The sequence below is a fragment of the Cataglyphis hispanica genome, chromosome 24, assembly GCF_021464435.1.
Source record: "Cataglyphis hispanica isolate Lineage 1 chromosome 24, ULB_Chis1_1.0, whole genome shotgun sequence".
Classification (NCBI taxonomy): Eukaryota; Metazoa; Arthropoda; class Insecta; order Hymenoptera; family Formicidae; genus Cataglyphis; species Cataglyphis hispanica.
Genome location: NC_065977.1, coordinates 2,654,772 through 2,672,143, shown reverse-complemented (window position 1 = coordinate 2,672,143; position 17,372 = coordinate 2,654,772). Strand labels below are relative to the sequence as shown.

Genomic DNA, 17,372 nt, shown 5'->3' with positions numbered 1-17,372 from the left:
GTGACACAAGAATTCCGTTTTTAAAAGCATATTGTTGCCTGTATTAAACTAAACCGCAGATAATTATATTATCAAAAAGAAGTCTTTTTTAACATCATCAGCACGTAATATTTTTAATAATTTAATAGCGTTTACAAACTAGTTACTATACTAAAATTTTCAATATTTTTAATTGGTCCCGCCATTTTTGGCTATAAAAAGATTTCAATCGATAAACAATCGAGTTCTGTCCAGATAAATCTAAAGCAAAATATTACATTATTCTTAAATGGGTTTCGAATAATTAAATTGATCGTGGCAGGATAGGCTGTCATTGACAATTAAAATCCATGTTGACAAGTAATCCAAGATTACGTTCCAAAATTGGAATTCAAAATTATTTGCTTGTTGGAATTAAATTGAGCGATTGACTAATGAAAACTTTTTGTTTCTTTTGTCCTGCCCAATTAGGATTGGTCAATCGAACTCTACTCTACTTCAAGGAATAAATTTTGGAACGCAACTTAAAAATTTCTAATAATTACGATTAGAGAGAGGAAGAGAGAGAGAGAGAGAGAGAGAGAGAGAGAGAGAGAGTGTTTGACAAAGATCCGTGACTCTAGTCGAGCCGACGCAATCGCCGTCTTATTTCCGCGAGGAAAGGATTATAACGTGAGTGAAGCCGGACGAACAGTAGCGAACAACCGGACAACGGAGATTCGTCATCCCGGTACGACAGCGTCAAGGAACGTTTACGAGGGAGCACAGGGAGCGAAAGCATCGCGAGGATCGCGAGTGCGGCGGGCGATTGACTGGCAACGACGTCGCCGTCATCGTCGTCGTCTGCTATCATCGGACAAACATCGCCGTCATCGCGTCCGTTGTTGCCTCCTTATCGCAACGAGAGTGGATCGGAGTGTAAAAACGGAGCGAGAGTAGAGTGATCCAGCTACAACTATATATATATATATATATATATATATATATATATATATATATATATATACGACGAGCCCATCACAATGAGCTTCCTATTGTAAGTCCTTCGTCTCGCAAATTTTCTTCCAATAATCGCCATTGAGTCCAGTCGTCTTCGTCCGATCGATATATATATATATATATATATATATATATATATATATATATATATATATACATATATGTCTCGGAAGAATCGGGACGACGAATAAACATGACGAAGTTCACGAGGATATTCTTGTTTTGTGACAGTTGACAACGAGTTGACATTTTGCCCGCGAAAGCTTCGTTTCTTGTTCCATTTCGGAATGTGTATGCGTTTGTTTGTGTATGTTTTTTTTTTTTTTTACACGTCTAATCTAACGATGATCACATTATCATTCTGTTCACGACGATGAAATTCATCTAGAGGGGATGGAAATGTGCATTTTGCCGGTATGGATCGATCGTGGATAAAAATAGCGCGGCTACCTACCGTGTGGAAGCTTTCTTTCTTTTTTCATCTTCCCATGGGACCCACCATATTTCTCGAACGTCAGGATTATCGCTCAATGCAACGCGTAATCTATGAATCATCTCCGTCTTGGCGGCCGCGCCTTGTTTCTTGCCATCAGGAGTTTCGAGATCGCGATATCGCGACGCGTCATATCGCTCGCTTTGACATTCGCGATCAGCTGAGCGTCGCGCCTTGCGGGCCGAGCGTGTCTGTAAAAGGTTTGTTTTTCTTTTACAGCTGCGTCTTCTCACGCTTTCCGCATGTATAATAAAATGAATATGTACACATATTTAGATTTTTTCGTGGAAGAGAAAAAGAAGAGAAAAAAGAATTTGGACGGAAATGTAGACTTTTGAAAAGGAAGAAAAGAGAAAAAAATTTGCGAAATGACATAGAAAAATGTGACGTTTATCAAAAGAATGTAATAAAGTTGTTTTTTATAGATATATGTCTTCTTTTATATACATATGATAAAGTAAGCATTCATATAGTTAGGCTTTCAAAAAAAAAAGAAATTAAGGAAAACATAAAAGCATAGTGAAAAGGAAGAAATATATAATTCAATTATTTAATTTTTTTTTTAATTTACTGTTAAAATAAAATTTATGTGTGTGAAAAATTATTAAAATAAATTGTTAAAATTAGATTTTGTATTTGTGAATTTTATATATTATTGTATACATTATTATTTACATTTTTTTAATTATTTTTAGATGTGCTTATTTTAAAACTTTCCAATAAAACAATATACTACAAACTGTTTTTAATTAGTTGCTGTCAATTTCTTATCTGAGATGAGATAATATGATGTCCTATTCATACTGTATGAGATAATTCTCATATTTTTTTTTCTTGTTTTATATTCTTTGTTTTTTTAGTTTCATCTTTTAAAATATAAAAAAGCAAATAAATAATATTCTGTGTGGCAAATGTTGATTCTCAAAATATTAATAATACTAATTTATTTCGACGACATATAATAACATAAATAAAAAATCAAGGACATAACAATCTTCGTTAATATAATCTTAGTCTTTGAATTTTCTTTTCAAGTGGGAGCAGGTCTTCAAAGACCTTTAAACCAAAGAAGAACATCCCTGAGGGCACACATCAATATGATTTGATGAAACATGCCGCTGCCACATTGGGTTCTGGAAATTTACGATTAGCTGTTATGCTCCCCGAAGGAGAAGATTTGAACGAATGGGTGGCCGTTAATAGTGAGTTGAAACATCTGTTTTTTTTTTATATTCTCATTATTTTGTATTAACCAAACAAATAAATTTTATCTCATGTTTATTTTCCTTCAGCTGTTGATTTCTTCAATCAAATCAATATGCTTTATGGTACCATCACGGAATTTTGCACGGAGGAGAGTTGTCCCATTATGTCGGCTGGACCAAAGTATGAGTATCATTGGGCTGATGGTCATACGGTGAAAAAACCTATCAAGTGTTCGGCACCCAAGTACATAGATTACTTGATGACCTGGGTACAGGATCAATTGGATGACGAAACTCTATTTCCATCTAAAATCGGTAACTATTTCATTTTCTATAGATCAATTATTTCAAATTTATGAGAATTAATCTTTGATTACTTTTTTTGCAGGAGTCCCTTTCCCGAAAAATTTCTTATCAATTGCAAAAACCATTCTGAAACGGTTATTCAGAGTATACGCCCACATTTATCATCAACACTTCAGCGAAGTCGTACAGCTTGGCGAGGAGGCACACTTAAATACATCGTTCAAGCATTTTATATTCTTTGTTCAGGTATACAATTATATATATCTAGTATGATATGTATTTTACGTAATAATGTAGATGAGGGAATAAATTTTATGTAATGATAGAGATAGGGTAAATTTTATAAAAAAAAAGATGTATTATTTAAATTTAATATAAATTAAAATTGTCATGTAATGCTTTATTTTACTCCTCATATTGATTGAATCTATCTAATTAATTTGTAGGAATTCAATTTGATCGAGAGAAGAGAGTTAGCACCTCTGCAAGAGCTAATAGAAAAATTGACGGCGAAAGATGCGCGATGAGTCTGCCTATTGTCTACGAGCTAATCGTCTCTTCAAAACCTCTCCAAAGAATCTCTCAACGCTATCTTTATCAACTCGCATGTGTAATCACTTTATTTATCCACTAACCGCTAATCTTATCATCTATCTCTGTCTCCAAGTATGAAACGGAAGCGCATCGCCATTTCGGAAACAAGTGTCTGTTAATACGAATGAATAATTATAATGTTTGCTCTAAAAATTTATTTTTTTATACAGCGATATATTCTGTATACTTGCTGGATTCATATATACATACATATATAATCACTATCAAGTGGATAAGGATAACCAATATTGAGATAAATTTTGATTGGCATGTTGCTTTTTTCGAATACTTTCTAAATACGTTTCATTGTCAATTGTAATTTATTGCGTCTTATCAAGCGCTGACTAGTGAGAGAGAGAGAGAGAAAGAGAGAGATAATCAGATCGTCCAAAAGTGCATGTCGGCACAAAGCATAAGCTTATCTCGCAAAACAGAAATGTTTTAAGAACATTAAGTGTAAACGTGTTCTTTTTTGCAATTGAACAAGACCATCGCTCACGGGTTTTGTTTGCCTCTCGGGTTTTGCATTTTTGTTATTATTATCTATTGCTATTATCGGATGTAAAAATATTGTCGCTATTATATTACGAATAGAGATTATGATTGTTTCATACAGTTGCATGTATGAAGGCAATAGCATATCGTAAATTTTGTATGGTTACTTTTATGTTTAAGGATAGTTTTATAAATATAGTCCTATCATTTTTCGAATTAGCATATATATGTATATCCTCTGGGGTCGTATATAGAAAATTGTTAAAAAACTTAATCTTATCATATTATAATATATAATGTTTACTTTAAAAGATATCATCCTCTTTTTGTTAAGCGCTTATAGACTTCTTTATATGACTAAGATTTTTGTCCCCATAGAGAGTGACATACATATATTTCCTGCTTTAGACGCTTTTAAAATATCGGTGGTCAGACCGTTTGCGTCGTCTTGCTACAATTTCTTGTATATTTTTATTAGTTTATTATCTCGTATCTTTTTCAAAAAATTTAAAAAGACATGAACTTTATTTCGGTACATTTGATCAATTTTATTATAAAATGCGAGTGACATATGAAAAAAACTAATTTATTTTAAGAAAATAACGCTTTTTTCCATTATGATAATAGTAAGGACACGGAAGTCTTAACGAAAAAAATATTAATGGAATCTGTCTCTTTTCTAAACATTTATTGGTGTAATGCGATGTTTTATAACGCATATTATGCATATTTGGCTTTGTTTTCCTTAATTTTAATTGAATTTCCACTACAATGAAGAATTTCTATTGAGTAGCGCTCTAATCATCAAAAAAATTCGAATCACAAAATATCCGGCACTTTGATTATTTTTATATAGTCGATAATGAAATAATACTACAACACAACATAATATTTAATCTAATTACATACCGCGAATTTCTGCATAAATCTTATTTTAAATATCACTAATAATCGATCAACATCATCAACTATTAGCCACTTGTAGATAAGATGCTCTATTTCTTCACAAACGTATCAAGCAATTCGTTATTTTTTTCGGCAAACTATGATAACAATAAATCTTTAAGAAGATTCCAAAGTGCTAAGAGAAAGTGTTTTAAAAGAAAAAAAAAATATTTTTTTCATTGTAGTAGACGTTAAAAATTTGATCGCGCGAACTTCGTGTGCGTGCGTGTGCGTGTGCGTGCGTGCGTGCGTGTATGTGTGTGTGTGTGTGTGTGTGTGTGTGCGCGCGCGTATCGCAAGCTTTTTATATATAAATACGGCTCTTTTATGAAACATTTAGGTTTTTTTAAAATGTTTTATAAAAACCTAAATTTTTCATAAAAGAGCCGTATTTATATACCGCTAAGTTTTTTTATAAAAAGATTGATGTTTTACAAAAAGTTTGCAACATATACGTATATGTGCGCATCATATATACATACATGTACATATATGTATATACGCATACACATCGACGTTTTTTATTATAATGATAATAGAATGGTGATTGATGGCAGCGATTTAAGGTGATAATGCTATCGTTATGTATCGTTGGCTGAAAACGAAGACGACGCATATATACGCTGAATGTAGGCATAAATAATAATAATAATAATAATAATAATAATAATAATAATAATAATAATAATAATAATATATTCGGTACTTAAGAACGATTAATAAACAGTGAAAAGCGAGAAAAGAAAAAACTGAACGGATCAGTTAATAAATCTAATACATTTTGAAATTCAGAAAATTGATATTGCGCAAAACATTTTTATACTTTTAAAATATAAAATTAATATTTAATTTGTGAGTTAAAATAAAGATTTGCTCTGTATAATACAATTTCATCTCAAAATATTATCTTTCATATCAAACTAACTTTTTTAAAATGACTGCATCACGATTTTAACTATATGACACGAAAAAATTCGTGAAAATAAAAATTTGAATTTTTAATTGATTTGTTCAGTTCTTTCTTAAGCATTTTTTAGAAGTGTAATAGCGCCCGTTTGTGATGGACGGAGATAGTCGCCTAGAAAAATATGTATCACTTTGCGTTTTTGATAACATAACTGTTATAGATAAATTATTTTTGATCCTATATATTTGTACGCGTATTATTACAGATTAGCAATATTATTACAGATTAGCGATATTATTATAGATTAGCGTCACGATTATTATTCACTCCTGTTTTTTAGACGTTTATTTAAACGATGATTCGCTTAATTGAAAAAACATACACACACGCTTCTTTTTTCTTTCGTTAACAATTTGTTTTCAAATTACTCGAGAATCTGTATGAAAGATTGAAAAATTAATACTAAAAGAGGCAAAGTTGTGAAGATAGATATTCTTTTCGAGCATTTACGGATTTTCTATAACATCTATTTCTCTTTCTATTCGATATAAGCAAACTAAATTTTTGAGAGAATTTTCCGATCTTTAGTTAGAAAAGAAATGACGTTGATCTTCATAACAGTTTTTTATCTTTGGTTTTTTTAACGTTAAAATTCATGCATAATTAATTGAAGAAGTGCTATATCGGTTTTGATTGAACTTGATCAATATTTATTGTAGAGATGCGGATGTATTAATAATATAATAGCGTCAGAAAAGATCTTTTATTCTATAAATCTTCTCTAGCAATCATTTTTTATGTAAAAAAAGTTCGTGTGTTGGAATAAAGGTTATATATTTTTTTTTTCGAATGGCCTTTCGCGGAGAGTTTTTAGCGATAAACTTTCTGCTCCTCTGATAGTATGTAACGCTAGTGTGATATATGTGCAATGTAAATAACACTTTTCACGATTAAACGGGGGAAGCTTCCGCGTCCAGATCACGGCATATTACGGCCGCGTATAAAATGTTTATAGTCTTGGATATAATCTTGTAATCTTTCTGTAATAAATAACTCGTTTCGACTGTACTCATCTCTGTTTATTGTTTTTCTTATTATATAGGGTGTTCGTAAAGATTGGGAATTTATAAAATGCGTTAATGTGTAGAGTCAAGTAATTATTTTTGCTTCTGTATATGTCATCGTTTGCTAGAAAATTTGCATAGTACTTATAAAATCGATACTATGTAAATAGAAACTCATGAGAAAATTCTATTATTATCCCAAGCATCGTTTCCTGTCTTCTTCTAATTATTCCTTTAATAAGATATATATATATATATATATATCTGCTTTCAAAAACACGAAGGAAAGTCTTCAGGGAAGATTGAATGCTATTGAATATAAATTTTCTTCTTTTCATTGCTGACAAGTTTTGAACATTTTATATATTTATATCGTTCATATAAATTTTATACAAATTTTTTCCAAATATTAATGTTTTAATTATACTATCCAACTCTGTTGTTCTCTATCGAAAACTCTTAATTCGATCAAGTTCAAAATCGAGTTAGACAACGGCAAACATTTTTATATATATATATATTATTATATTATATATATATATATATATATATATATATATATATATATTATTCCACATTTATAATGTAATTATTTCTTTAACTTTAATCTTTAAACTTCTGTGTATCAATATGTATAAACTGCACATTGAAATTTAAATTTAGACTGTAACTCACAATCAGCAAAAAAGCATTTGGTTCGCATTTAACATAATGAATAGTTCATTAAATATTTATAAATATAAGTAATGTAAATAAATATAAGTGATGAATATTTTATTAATATATTCATTATCTTAAATGCGAAAAAAATGACACATATCATAACACGTAAATAACAGTCACTTAAGCAGATGTAGAATCTTTAAAAAAAAGATAGACAATAGACATACATAGATAATAAGTGGATCATAAATGATAAAAATTGTTCAACTAAATAAAGAAAAAAATTTTATAAATTATAAAAATAATTTAAAAATTAATTAATTAAACTCCACATTTTGCATAATAATACTAGATTATAATAGACACAACATATTTTCAGAAATGCGTCGAGAGATTTACAGTAAGTGCATTAAAACAAAAATGACAAAACAAAGCGCGCCACGAGACATGCTTTGACAACGTTTGCCCCACTCATTCTTCAGACTCGTTTCTGTTCAAGTTTCTTTTTGAATCGGTGTGAATTAGTCATGAACAGTGACGGTCGCGAATTAGACGTCAGTGATCGCTCGCTCGCTTAAATTCGAATCGTATATAAGTGATGAAGATCATTCTAAAAAGAGAGAATTGTTTTTGGTACGCTTTCCTAAGAACTCGGAACAATTATAATTGTACAGTTGAGGTAATTAAATTCATTAAATTATTTAATATTGTTTAATGAAAAAATTAATTATACATTTATATACTAAAAATCTTAAAATATTATTAAAATTTATCTTAAATTCTTAAAAATAATTTTAAACTATTCTTGCACTAAGTCCTTCAATTGATATTTATTAACTATTGGATTAATTTTAAATCAACAATTTGTTAAGCCTGAATCAATCTCAATTTGCTATCTCTCTTTTTTCCTCAAATTTATAATCTTTGTGTATATTAAAATATGTATGTTTTTTTTATTGCGAGTTTATCATTAGATATTATATAGTTTTATACACACGTTATACACATTATAGGCTTATATTTCTTATGACATGTTGCAGGACTATATAATATAATGAAAAATGCACAGCATTTTAATATATATTATATAGTCCTCCCTTTAATATATATTAAGATTATAATCTGAAAAAGAGAGAAAGATAACAAATCGTTGATATATACATGTAAACACGAAAAAAAAAGAAAATTTGGAAAATTGAGATTAATTTTAATTTGTCTTAGTGTGATTGATACTAAATAAAATTGTAGATATAGTAAATTAAATGTCGTCATTATTATTACATTGTCATGCATTATTATTAATGTACGTTGCATCTTAATTGGCATTTTTTTGCAGTATAAACTTTGCCCCACATATATGACTGTAAGGAGTAAGATATGCTAATACAACTATTAATACATTGTCTATCAGAATGATACAAGTTATCAAACTAATATAAAAAAAATATATTTCTTTAACATTTCTTTAACATATTTTTTTAACAAGCTATGAGCTTGAAATATTTCTATTTATAAGATATGAATTGCGATCTATTTATAAGATATAAATTACAATTATTTTATTAAAATGTGCTTGTTTTTTCAAGGAAAAAAAAGTAGGAATTTTCTCACGTTTTATGCAAATAAGAGTTGTGAATAATAATCAACAAAACACAACGTCCGTATATTAATGTATATTAATAATTAATTTTTTCATTAATGCATTTTTTTCAATTGCAATGTGAGAAATTATTTTCATATAATATATAATAATTGGAATTGAAATATGTATAATTAATTTTAAATATCTTAAAGAATATCTCTTTCTTTTAATCTAAATATCTAGAAAAATATTCTCTCATGAGAAAGAAAAAAAAAACGTACATAGTACAATATGATTTATGAGAAACAAAAAATAAAATTGAATATTTCTAATAATAATAAAATTATTAGATTATGTAAGACAAAAATTTTTGTGTGACAATCAATTCGATGAATATGCAGGTTTTTGCATATTTGAATGTTATAGAATCGAATTTTTTTACCAAAATTGATCAACAATCATTTTATCAGTGCATAAAAATAAACTTATGAGGAAAAAGTTTTATTTTATAAATGATTATAAAATATTAAATTATTAATAACGACGATTGATTATCTTTTTTACATGATAAATAAAATCGATGTCCATTCAAAACTAATTCAAGCTAATTTACATATATTATATAATAATGGATGCCGCTTACGTAAGTTCTATTTATCATGTTCGATGTCCCAAATAACAATATTATTCCTAAGATCTCTCGAAACTAGTGACTCATGTAGATAATAATTAATTAATGAGCCAATAAAACATAACTCGACTGTGAAAATATCGCGCTGCTTAAACAATATTTCTTATAGTTTTTTTTGTTCTTAGAAATTAAAATATATAAAGAATTAATTTTAAATAATTAAGAGAATATCTCTCTTTTACAAAATCCAAATGTATAATTTGTGAGAAACAGAAACTATATAAAATGGGATAATAACAAAATTATTAAATTAAATAAAAATTATATAAAATTATATAAAAATTGTTTACCACAAATTGTAAAATTTCACAGTTTCGAGTTTTTCCTCGTGAACCAAATTTGTCTACGTGAAAAAGCATTTAAGGACGGAGATATATATATTTGATTTTATTATATACGATGACGCGCGGGCGTAGACGAGAGAAGAAGGTAGAGCGGCTTCTTAGAATTCTCATCTCGTGTCTCATTATGGTTTCAATGAACCGTATGCAGGATACACGACCTAGAACCTAGAAGAAATGTCTACAAAGCATTGCGTTAGACATCCGTAGCTGGATTACTGCAAACGACTACGTGCGACTGCGTTCATCGTAAAAATAAAATCGTAAAATTTAAATCTGTATTTTAAAATTTTCCTCAATAACAATATCTTTTTTCAGATATATTTTACGTTAGCGTTAAATTTATGAATATGTTTCGTACAAAGTTCACTTTGGCTTTTTATTGTCTATATTTTTTTTTTTAATTTAAAAAAAAATAACAAGAAGCTAAATATAACAATGATCCCAGATAGCAAATACACTTCATTTGATGTCAAAATAATGTTATTTGATGTCCAAATGACATCACTGGCCGTCAAAATCATATGCGCTTGTTACCTGAGATCATTCTAAGCACAATATGCACAATCTTTTTTTTCTCGTAATGTTAGAAAAATTGATATGAAAGAATTTATTTTTTTATATTAATATCATATTAATATCATATTGGCTATTAATACCAATTATATTTTATATTATACTCATTTTGAAATATCATATATGTTGATCTACATATCGATCTTTTTTTCTTATCGTTCAATTACTTGGAGAGATTCTTTAAAAGGAGTTCCCACTGAATTCAACATTACATTGATTAACTGATGTTGATTAAATTATTTTCAATATGGGTTAGTCTTGGTTAGTCATTAAAAAATTTAATTAAATAAAATAATTTTTCACTGTTATCTCAAAAAATTTAATTAAAGAGATTAGATTAAACATGTTTTTGTAACTTTAATTGTTGTCACGAAACATGTCTTCCATAATTAATACAATCATGCTTTTTAAAAGTCAGAATCAATTATTTAATCGATGGTTTAATTATAGACAATTCAGGGCTAATCTCAATGACGTGACGAAATATATTATGGAGCTATTAATGTTTTCCACGGTGATCTCTATTTTGATTACTCTGTAAATTTAAATTATTCAATCATATAAGATGTACGTGTGGCAACTATTCGTGAGAATTTTAGAAAACTAAAATTTTTGTATTATCTAGGAAATCTAAACTCTTTAAATCGCATTTTTAGATTGCAAACGTGATTCTAACTACTTCAACGTGATCGATTAATTATCTCGAGGAAATACAAAATTTTTGAGCTTTTTCCTAAAGAAGAAAATGTAATAAAACTTTATACAATAAGAATAATCGATACCATGGTAAGACTTAATCTAAATTTTACAAATCTGCTCTAAATTAATTTAACATATACATTTAATAAAAAAAATAACTAAAACTAACACCTGTTTCTTTTCATATAAAAGGATGGATTAACGATAGTAAAAATATTAATAAAAGCCAGCTTATTCTGTCTCTATTGTTTGTTCGGTCCATTCTTCAAATTACGAGGCTTGAAGAAAAAACGGCTATGTCCGCCAATTGATAATCAAATCTTATTCCAATCAGCGACGAAAATTGCGCAAAAAATCCGCAGAAGAGAGGTAAGTCATCTATCATATACTTTTCGAAAGATTACATAATTCGAGATTTTTAATAAGGTAATATTATATTGTCAGATTAATACAATATCTTTATATGCTTTCGATAATCATTTTAAATTGACAATCGATAAAAGAAATGTATTTAATGAATTGTAATCAATATATAGAGTGTCTGAAAACCATTAATTGTCCTTTAAATAATAAATTCTCTGTTAAATAACTTTTCCTAAGCAAAAATGTTGAGAGAGGTCATTAATTTTTCCATTTCTTTTTCCATTTTATATCTTTGTGTAATTATATTTCAAATTAAAATTTTATTAAAGTAAATTCCATCTAAAGAATGCACATAGATTTGTTAACCTTTTGATTTTATAAAGTTTAATTTATTTAAATTGAGGCATAAATTTAATATTATTATTAAAAATAAAAATTATTTTTAAACTGGCCAGAAAAAAATCTACTATTAAAAGAATAGTTAGTTTTGGTACACCTAGTATATAAACTTATTTTCGAAAGATCGGTTGCGAAGAAGTTATCACCGCTTACGTGAAGCGATGCAAGGAGGTGAATCCGTTGATCAACGCGATTGTGGAGGATCGATTCGAGGCGGCGATTCGAGAAGCTCGTGATATCGACAATTTTTTGAAATCGACGACAATGGACGAGGCGAAAATTGCGAGCGAGAAACCGCTCCTAGGTCTACCTGTTACGATTAAGGAAAGTATTGCTGTTCAAGGTAAGTAACATACTTCAATCCTCTCTAATGTAATTCGTATACACGTTTCCACACATATAAATTTTAATGATTTTATTTATGTGATATTATTATTACGACATACACGAAATTATTTAATACAATGCCCGAATCCTCGGTGATTTTTTCTAGTTGACATTTGACGTTTATTGTTGAAACTATTAATTTACGCATTTATGTTAACCACGCGTGCGAATTCTAGGATTTGTTATATACACTTGACGTAATATGTTCAAAAGAATTATCCACATCCTCTCCTCTAAAGATGAAAATTTAATATTTATTGTTTCACATATGCATTAGCATTTGAGTGAACGTCAAATTAGCGGAGCCATTATTTAAATATCGATTTGTTCTTAATTATTAAGCGATAAAAAATGATAGGTTGATAAAAAAAATAATAAATATTTGATAATATATAATGATAACATTTGTATGAGATATATAAATGCCTGAATATCTTTATGGTATCAACTTTGCTTGTCATTAATTTTTTGTTTGTTGTTAATAACGCATTTTCAGAATTTTTTGCCACGTGAAAAATTAAGGTTGCCAGCTTTGTGAATGTTAATTCTCTCTTTTTCTTTATATATTTATTTATCTTTCCGAGTTGTTTGTTTGCATATATTATCATGTTCACGGTAATTTACGTGATTTAACGAAATCTTTGTCATGAATAAATTCATAAAAAAGTTCTTCGCACTTAAAGATACTATGTACTATTGCGTGACAGGTTTACTATTTAATATATTTATTATTTACAATATTATTTTTAATGGGATATTTTCTAATTACGTTAAATATGCAAATACAAAAAAAAACATTTTTAAATCCAGAATATTTGAATCTTTAAAAAGATCAAGTGTAGCATTACTATCTATTTCGACAACAAATTTTATGTTCCTATTTATCGAATACGAAAGATTAAATCAACGTAATAAATGTTGATTTAAAATTTTGTCAACAATAATATTGTTCTTTTTCTTTGCATCATTCGTATACACAATATATCATGTTCATTTTTTGAGAACCCAATAAAAAATATATTAAATTCAGACGAGAGAAACGATTTTGGAATAACTTTATAGATGATAATTTTTTGCACTTAGCATAAAAATAAACTTTATTTGTCTAGGGATGAGTCATTCAGTGGGAGTAAAGGACACTCCTTCGAGGGCGACGAGCGACGCTAATGTCGTGGCGAAGATTCGTGATGCCGGTGGCATTCCTCTTCTTGTCAGTAACACGCCAGAATTGTGCATGTGGTGGGATACGTTCAACAAAGTAACCGGTACCACCAGAAATCCTTACGACACTCGGAGGACCGCTGGCGGCTCTTCAGGTGGCGAAGTTCGTATATGTTGTTTTTCTTTTTCTTTTCTTACAATTTTTATTTAAACAATATGTCATAGAAATTTATAATAAATAGAAAATGCATATATAAATATGCAAAATCTAAATATATATTAATAATTAATTATATGTTCATAAATATGTATATTATAATTACATATATGTATATAAATAAATTGAATTAAATTATAAAATTTTAATTATAATTAAATATATATAAATAAATATATTATAATTTTATATATATATATATATATATATATATATATATATACATACATATTTAATTAGGCTGCTCTTCTTGGTGCTGGCGCCTCTCTTCTAAGCTTAGTTTCAGACATCGCTGGATCGGCTAGACTTCCGGCAATGTTCTGCGGAGTTTTCGGTCATAAACCTACGCCCAGTAAGTTGTTTACATCCACATCAAACATTTAATAAAGAGAGAAAAAAATATTTATATTTTTACAATTTTTTATTTTAGATTACACTTGTTCATGAAATAGTGTTGCGATAAATAACGATTAAAGTTTGTTAATTTGTATGTTCGCAGATTGGATTTCAGTAGAGGGACACAAACCTAGTGCAAGTGACAAAAATTGGTCTTCGTTTTTTGCAATCGGTTCAATGGTTCGATACGCCTCGGATTTGCCTCTTGTATTGACAGTTATGTCGCAAACTGACGAAGCGAAAATTGGCTTTAATAAAAAGGTCAGAATTTTCCTAATTTTAATTTAGAGTTTTTCAAGTTTTTGCTGTGTTAAAATTTTCTATTTATGATCACAAATATTTATAATAGAATATTTATAATATATAATAAAAGATTTATAAATGTGAATACATTTATTTTCATTTTTCGCGAACTATAATGAACAAAGTATTACAACATAATCGTACAGGTACGGCTGGAGGATATGAAATTCTTTTACATGAACCATTGCGGCTCAAGCGTAACTAACTCTGTGAATAGTGATATAAAAGGCATAATTTACAAACTAAACAGATACTTGGAAACAACATATAGTGTCAAAGTACATAAAGTATGTGACAAAAGTTTTTATTACATTATTATATAAATTAATTTTAATTTGTTAACAAAGAATTTTTTGTTATTGTCATAAGTAAAATTTGCAAAAATGCATGTGAGTTAGAACTCTATCCTTTACAATCTATAATATGTGAAAATCAAAGTCAGATTGATTACTTTTTCGCAGGTTTTACTTTGTAATATATATAAAATTTATTGTGTCTTTATTAAGAATTAAAATCTACTTAAAATATATTAAATTTTACAATATTACTATATACAGACCTGAAAATATTGACAGACATCACATTTATTTTTTCGATTATTTACAGGCAGATTTGGAAGATATGAAGTTTTCTCTTGAATTAAGCAGCTTTATTCTTCTGAAAATTCAAGATATATATTCGATGTTTAATCGCTCGGATGATCCCAAGGTATAACGTGAACTACAAATATTTCGTAAAAAAAAATTATATCTTGAAATATTTTTTCAGAAATCAAAGAGCGTATTTATGGAAACATTGAAGTATCTTTTTTTTATGTCATCCCATACTTTTCCCGCCATATGTTATGGGATAATAAAAAATATCAGCGAACAATTACCAGTCTCAGAATATAATAAATTATTAGAAACGAGAATGCGGTTGAAAAAACAATTTGAGGTAGATTCTATACTCACACATCTTTGAACTTGTTAACAAAATTACACACAATATTTGTTTATCTTAAGATATTTTGTCTATATATATATATATATATATATATATATATATATATATATATATATAGTAAAATATTAGAAATATATCGTTAATATACGAGTGAATTTGTAATATATTAATATACACATATATTATATATATATATATATATATATATATATATATATATATATATATATGTATATATAATATTATATAATGTACGAAATACTATTTGACTAGGAACTTTTGGGCGATAATGGTGTATTAATATTTCCATCTTTCATTTCGTCGGCGCATTATCCATACGAAAGTCTATACAATGTATGCAATTATACTTATATGATGATCTTCAATATGCTAGGATTTCCGGTGACACAATGCCCACTTGGTTTTGACAAAAACCAACTACCGCTTGGGCTTCAGGTAAAAAACCTCTTTTCTATCTCTGGATTCTAATAAGAAATGCGAAAATTAATAAACAAATATATTTTTAAATAAAAAAAGAGCAGATTCAATGATTGAACAATTGGAATTAAAGAAAACTAAAGACCAGCAGGAATCGGTCACTGCAAAAAAGTGCAAAAAAATTTTTTTTTTATCTGCATCTTTATTTCACGTTTGACTCGTATTGGCTTTCAATTTTTTTTAATTATCTATTTATTTGAATGTCAAATGATGTTATTTTGGCATCAAATAAAGTGCATTTGCTACATGAATAGTTTTTTTCTTTTTTCAAAAAGTCATTAATTTGTTTTTATTTTATTTAAATTATTTAATTTATTTAATTTTAACTTCATTTTTGTGTGCTTTTGTTTTTAGATTGTTGCGAATCCAGGTTGTGATTATCTGACGATTGCTATGGCGCAAGAAATTGAAAGGACATTTGGTGGTTGGCGAGAACCATCAGAAAACAAAGGATTTACTTATACAACGTAGCATAAATTTCGACGAAATAATATAGAATCTTGTTTTCAAAGTTCAGTGATTTAGTGTAATTTGCAGTAGTTTAATATGTATCATAAAAATCAATAAAAATATGATATATTGAAATTTTCGGAAAAAAAATTACTTAATCTAAAATCGTTATTCGGATAATACATATAATATTTTATAATATAAAAATCACAGCACATTAATTCTGTGTTTTTGATATTCTCTTCTGGGATTTATATTCGCGATTAAATTTGCATTACAGGCGTCTCGATGCTATAATATAATTGCGCATTTCTTCTTCTCTTAAGATTATTTAGCAAATGGTGAAGGGTAAAGATTTATGATGTAAGCTATACAGTCGTAATTATATTACGTTACGATATAAAGTAAGAACCATACCTTTTCATTCATCTCGTTTTTGATATTAAAAACATAGCGACAAAACATTTGATATTGATCACTTTTATTCAATGCGCGATACAACAGAATTTTTGAATGATTTAACTCGAAAAATCTGTTACCTCTCTTTTGCAATCGATCTGACGCAATATTTGTACATATGAAAAAATTTACGCGTTGTATTTTTTTATAACGTATTTAGATTTACAATCAATTTTTAAAATTATAATTTTTTACAAGCATTATAATATATAATATCATATATATATATATATATATATATATATATATATATAT

At 28.1% G+C, this 17,372-nt stretch overlaps 2 protein-coding genes across 4 annotated transcripts; both read left to right on the top strand.

The window, feature by feature from the left end:
• The first annotated feature begins 589 nt into the window (after window positions 1–589).
• LOC126858218 (MOB kinase activator-like 1) lies at window positions 590–6,991 on the top strand. The gene is made up of 5 exons (XM_050608366.1): window positions 590–1,015; window positions 2,507–2,673; window positions 2,764–2,991; window positions 3,065–3,228; window positions 3,429–6,991. Exons 1-5 carry the CDS (start codon window positions 1,002–1,004, stop codon window positions 3,507–3,509), a joined length of 654 nt encoding a protein of 217 aa, XP_050464323.1. The 5' UTR covers window positions 590–1,001; the 3' UTR covers window positions 3,510–6,991.
• Window positions 6,992–8,179: 1,188 nt separating this feature from the next.
• On the top strand, window positions 8,180–16,793 carry LOC126858205 (fatty-acid amide hydrolase 2-A). Of its 3 annotated transcripts, XM_050608349.1 has the most exons (13): window positions 8,180–8,329; window positions 11,291–11,407; window positions 11,497–11,626; window positions 11,732–11,908; window positions 12,425–12,644; window positions 13,798–14,012; window positions 14,307–14,418; window positions 14,566–14,723; window positions 14,912–15,052; window positions 15,372–15,473; window positions 15,534–15,701; window positions 15,984–16,166; window positions 16,563–16,793. In XM_050608349.1, exons 3-13 carry the CDS (start codon window positions 11,624–11,626, stop codon window positions 16,677–16,679), a joined length of 1,596 nt encoding a protein of 531 aa, XP_050464306.1. In that variant the 5' UTR covers window positions 8,180–8,329; window positions 11,291–11,407; window positions 11,497–11,623; the 3' UTR covers window positions 16,680–16,793. The 3 variants fall into 3 exon arrangements, 2 of the variants coding, with proteins under 2 accessions (XP_050464306.1, XP_050464305.1); XR_007688625.1 differs by lacking the exon at window positions 11,291–11,407 and having other exon boundaries at window positions 16,105–16,166; XM_050608348.1 differs by lacking the exon at window positions 11,291–11,407.
• Window positions 16,794–17,372: the final 579 nt, after the last annotated feature.

What these genes read in the sequence shown, in the direction of transcription:
- LOC126858205 (XM_050608348.1), top strand. An exon ending in GGAAAGTATTGCTGTTCAAG is followed by an intron (nt 12,645 to 13,797) that starts GTAAGTAACATA and finishes TTATTTGTCTAG; the next exon opens with GGATGAGTCATTCAGTGGGA. An exon ending in ATAGTGTCAAAGTACATAAA is followed by an intron (nt 15,053 to 15,371) that starts GTATGTGACAAA and finishes GATTATTTACAG; the next exon opens with GCAGATTTGGAAGATATGAA.
- LOC126858218 (XM_050608366.1), top strand. An exon ending in TCTATTTCCATCTAAAATCG is followed by an intron (nt 2,992 to 3,064) that starts GTAACTATTTCA and finishes CTTTTTTTGCAG; the next exon opens with GAGTCCCTTTCCCGAAAAAT. An exon ending in ATTTTATATTCTTTGTTCAG is followed by an intron (nt 3,229 to 3,428) that starts GTATACAATTAT and finishes ATTAATTTGTAG; the next exon opens with GAATTCAATTTGATCGAGAG.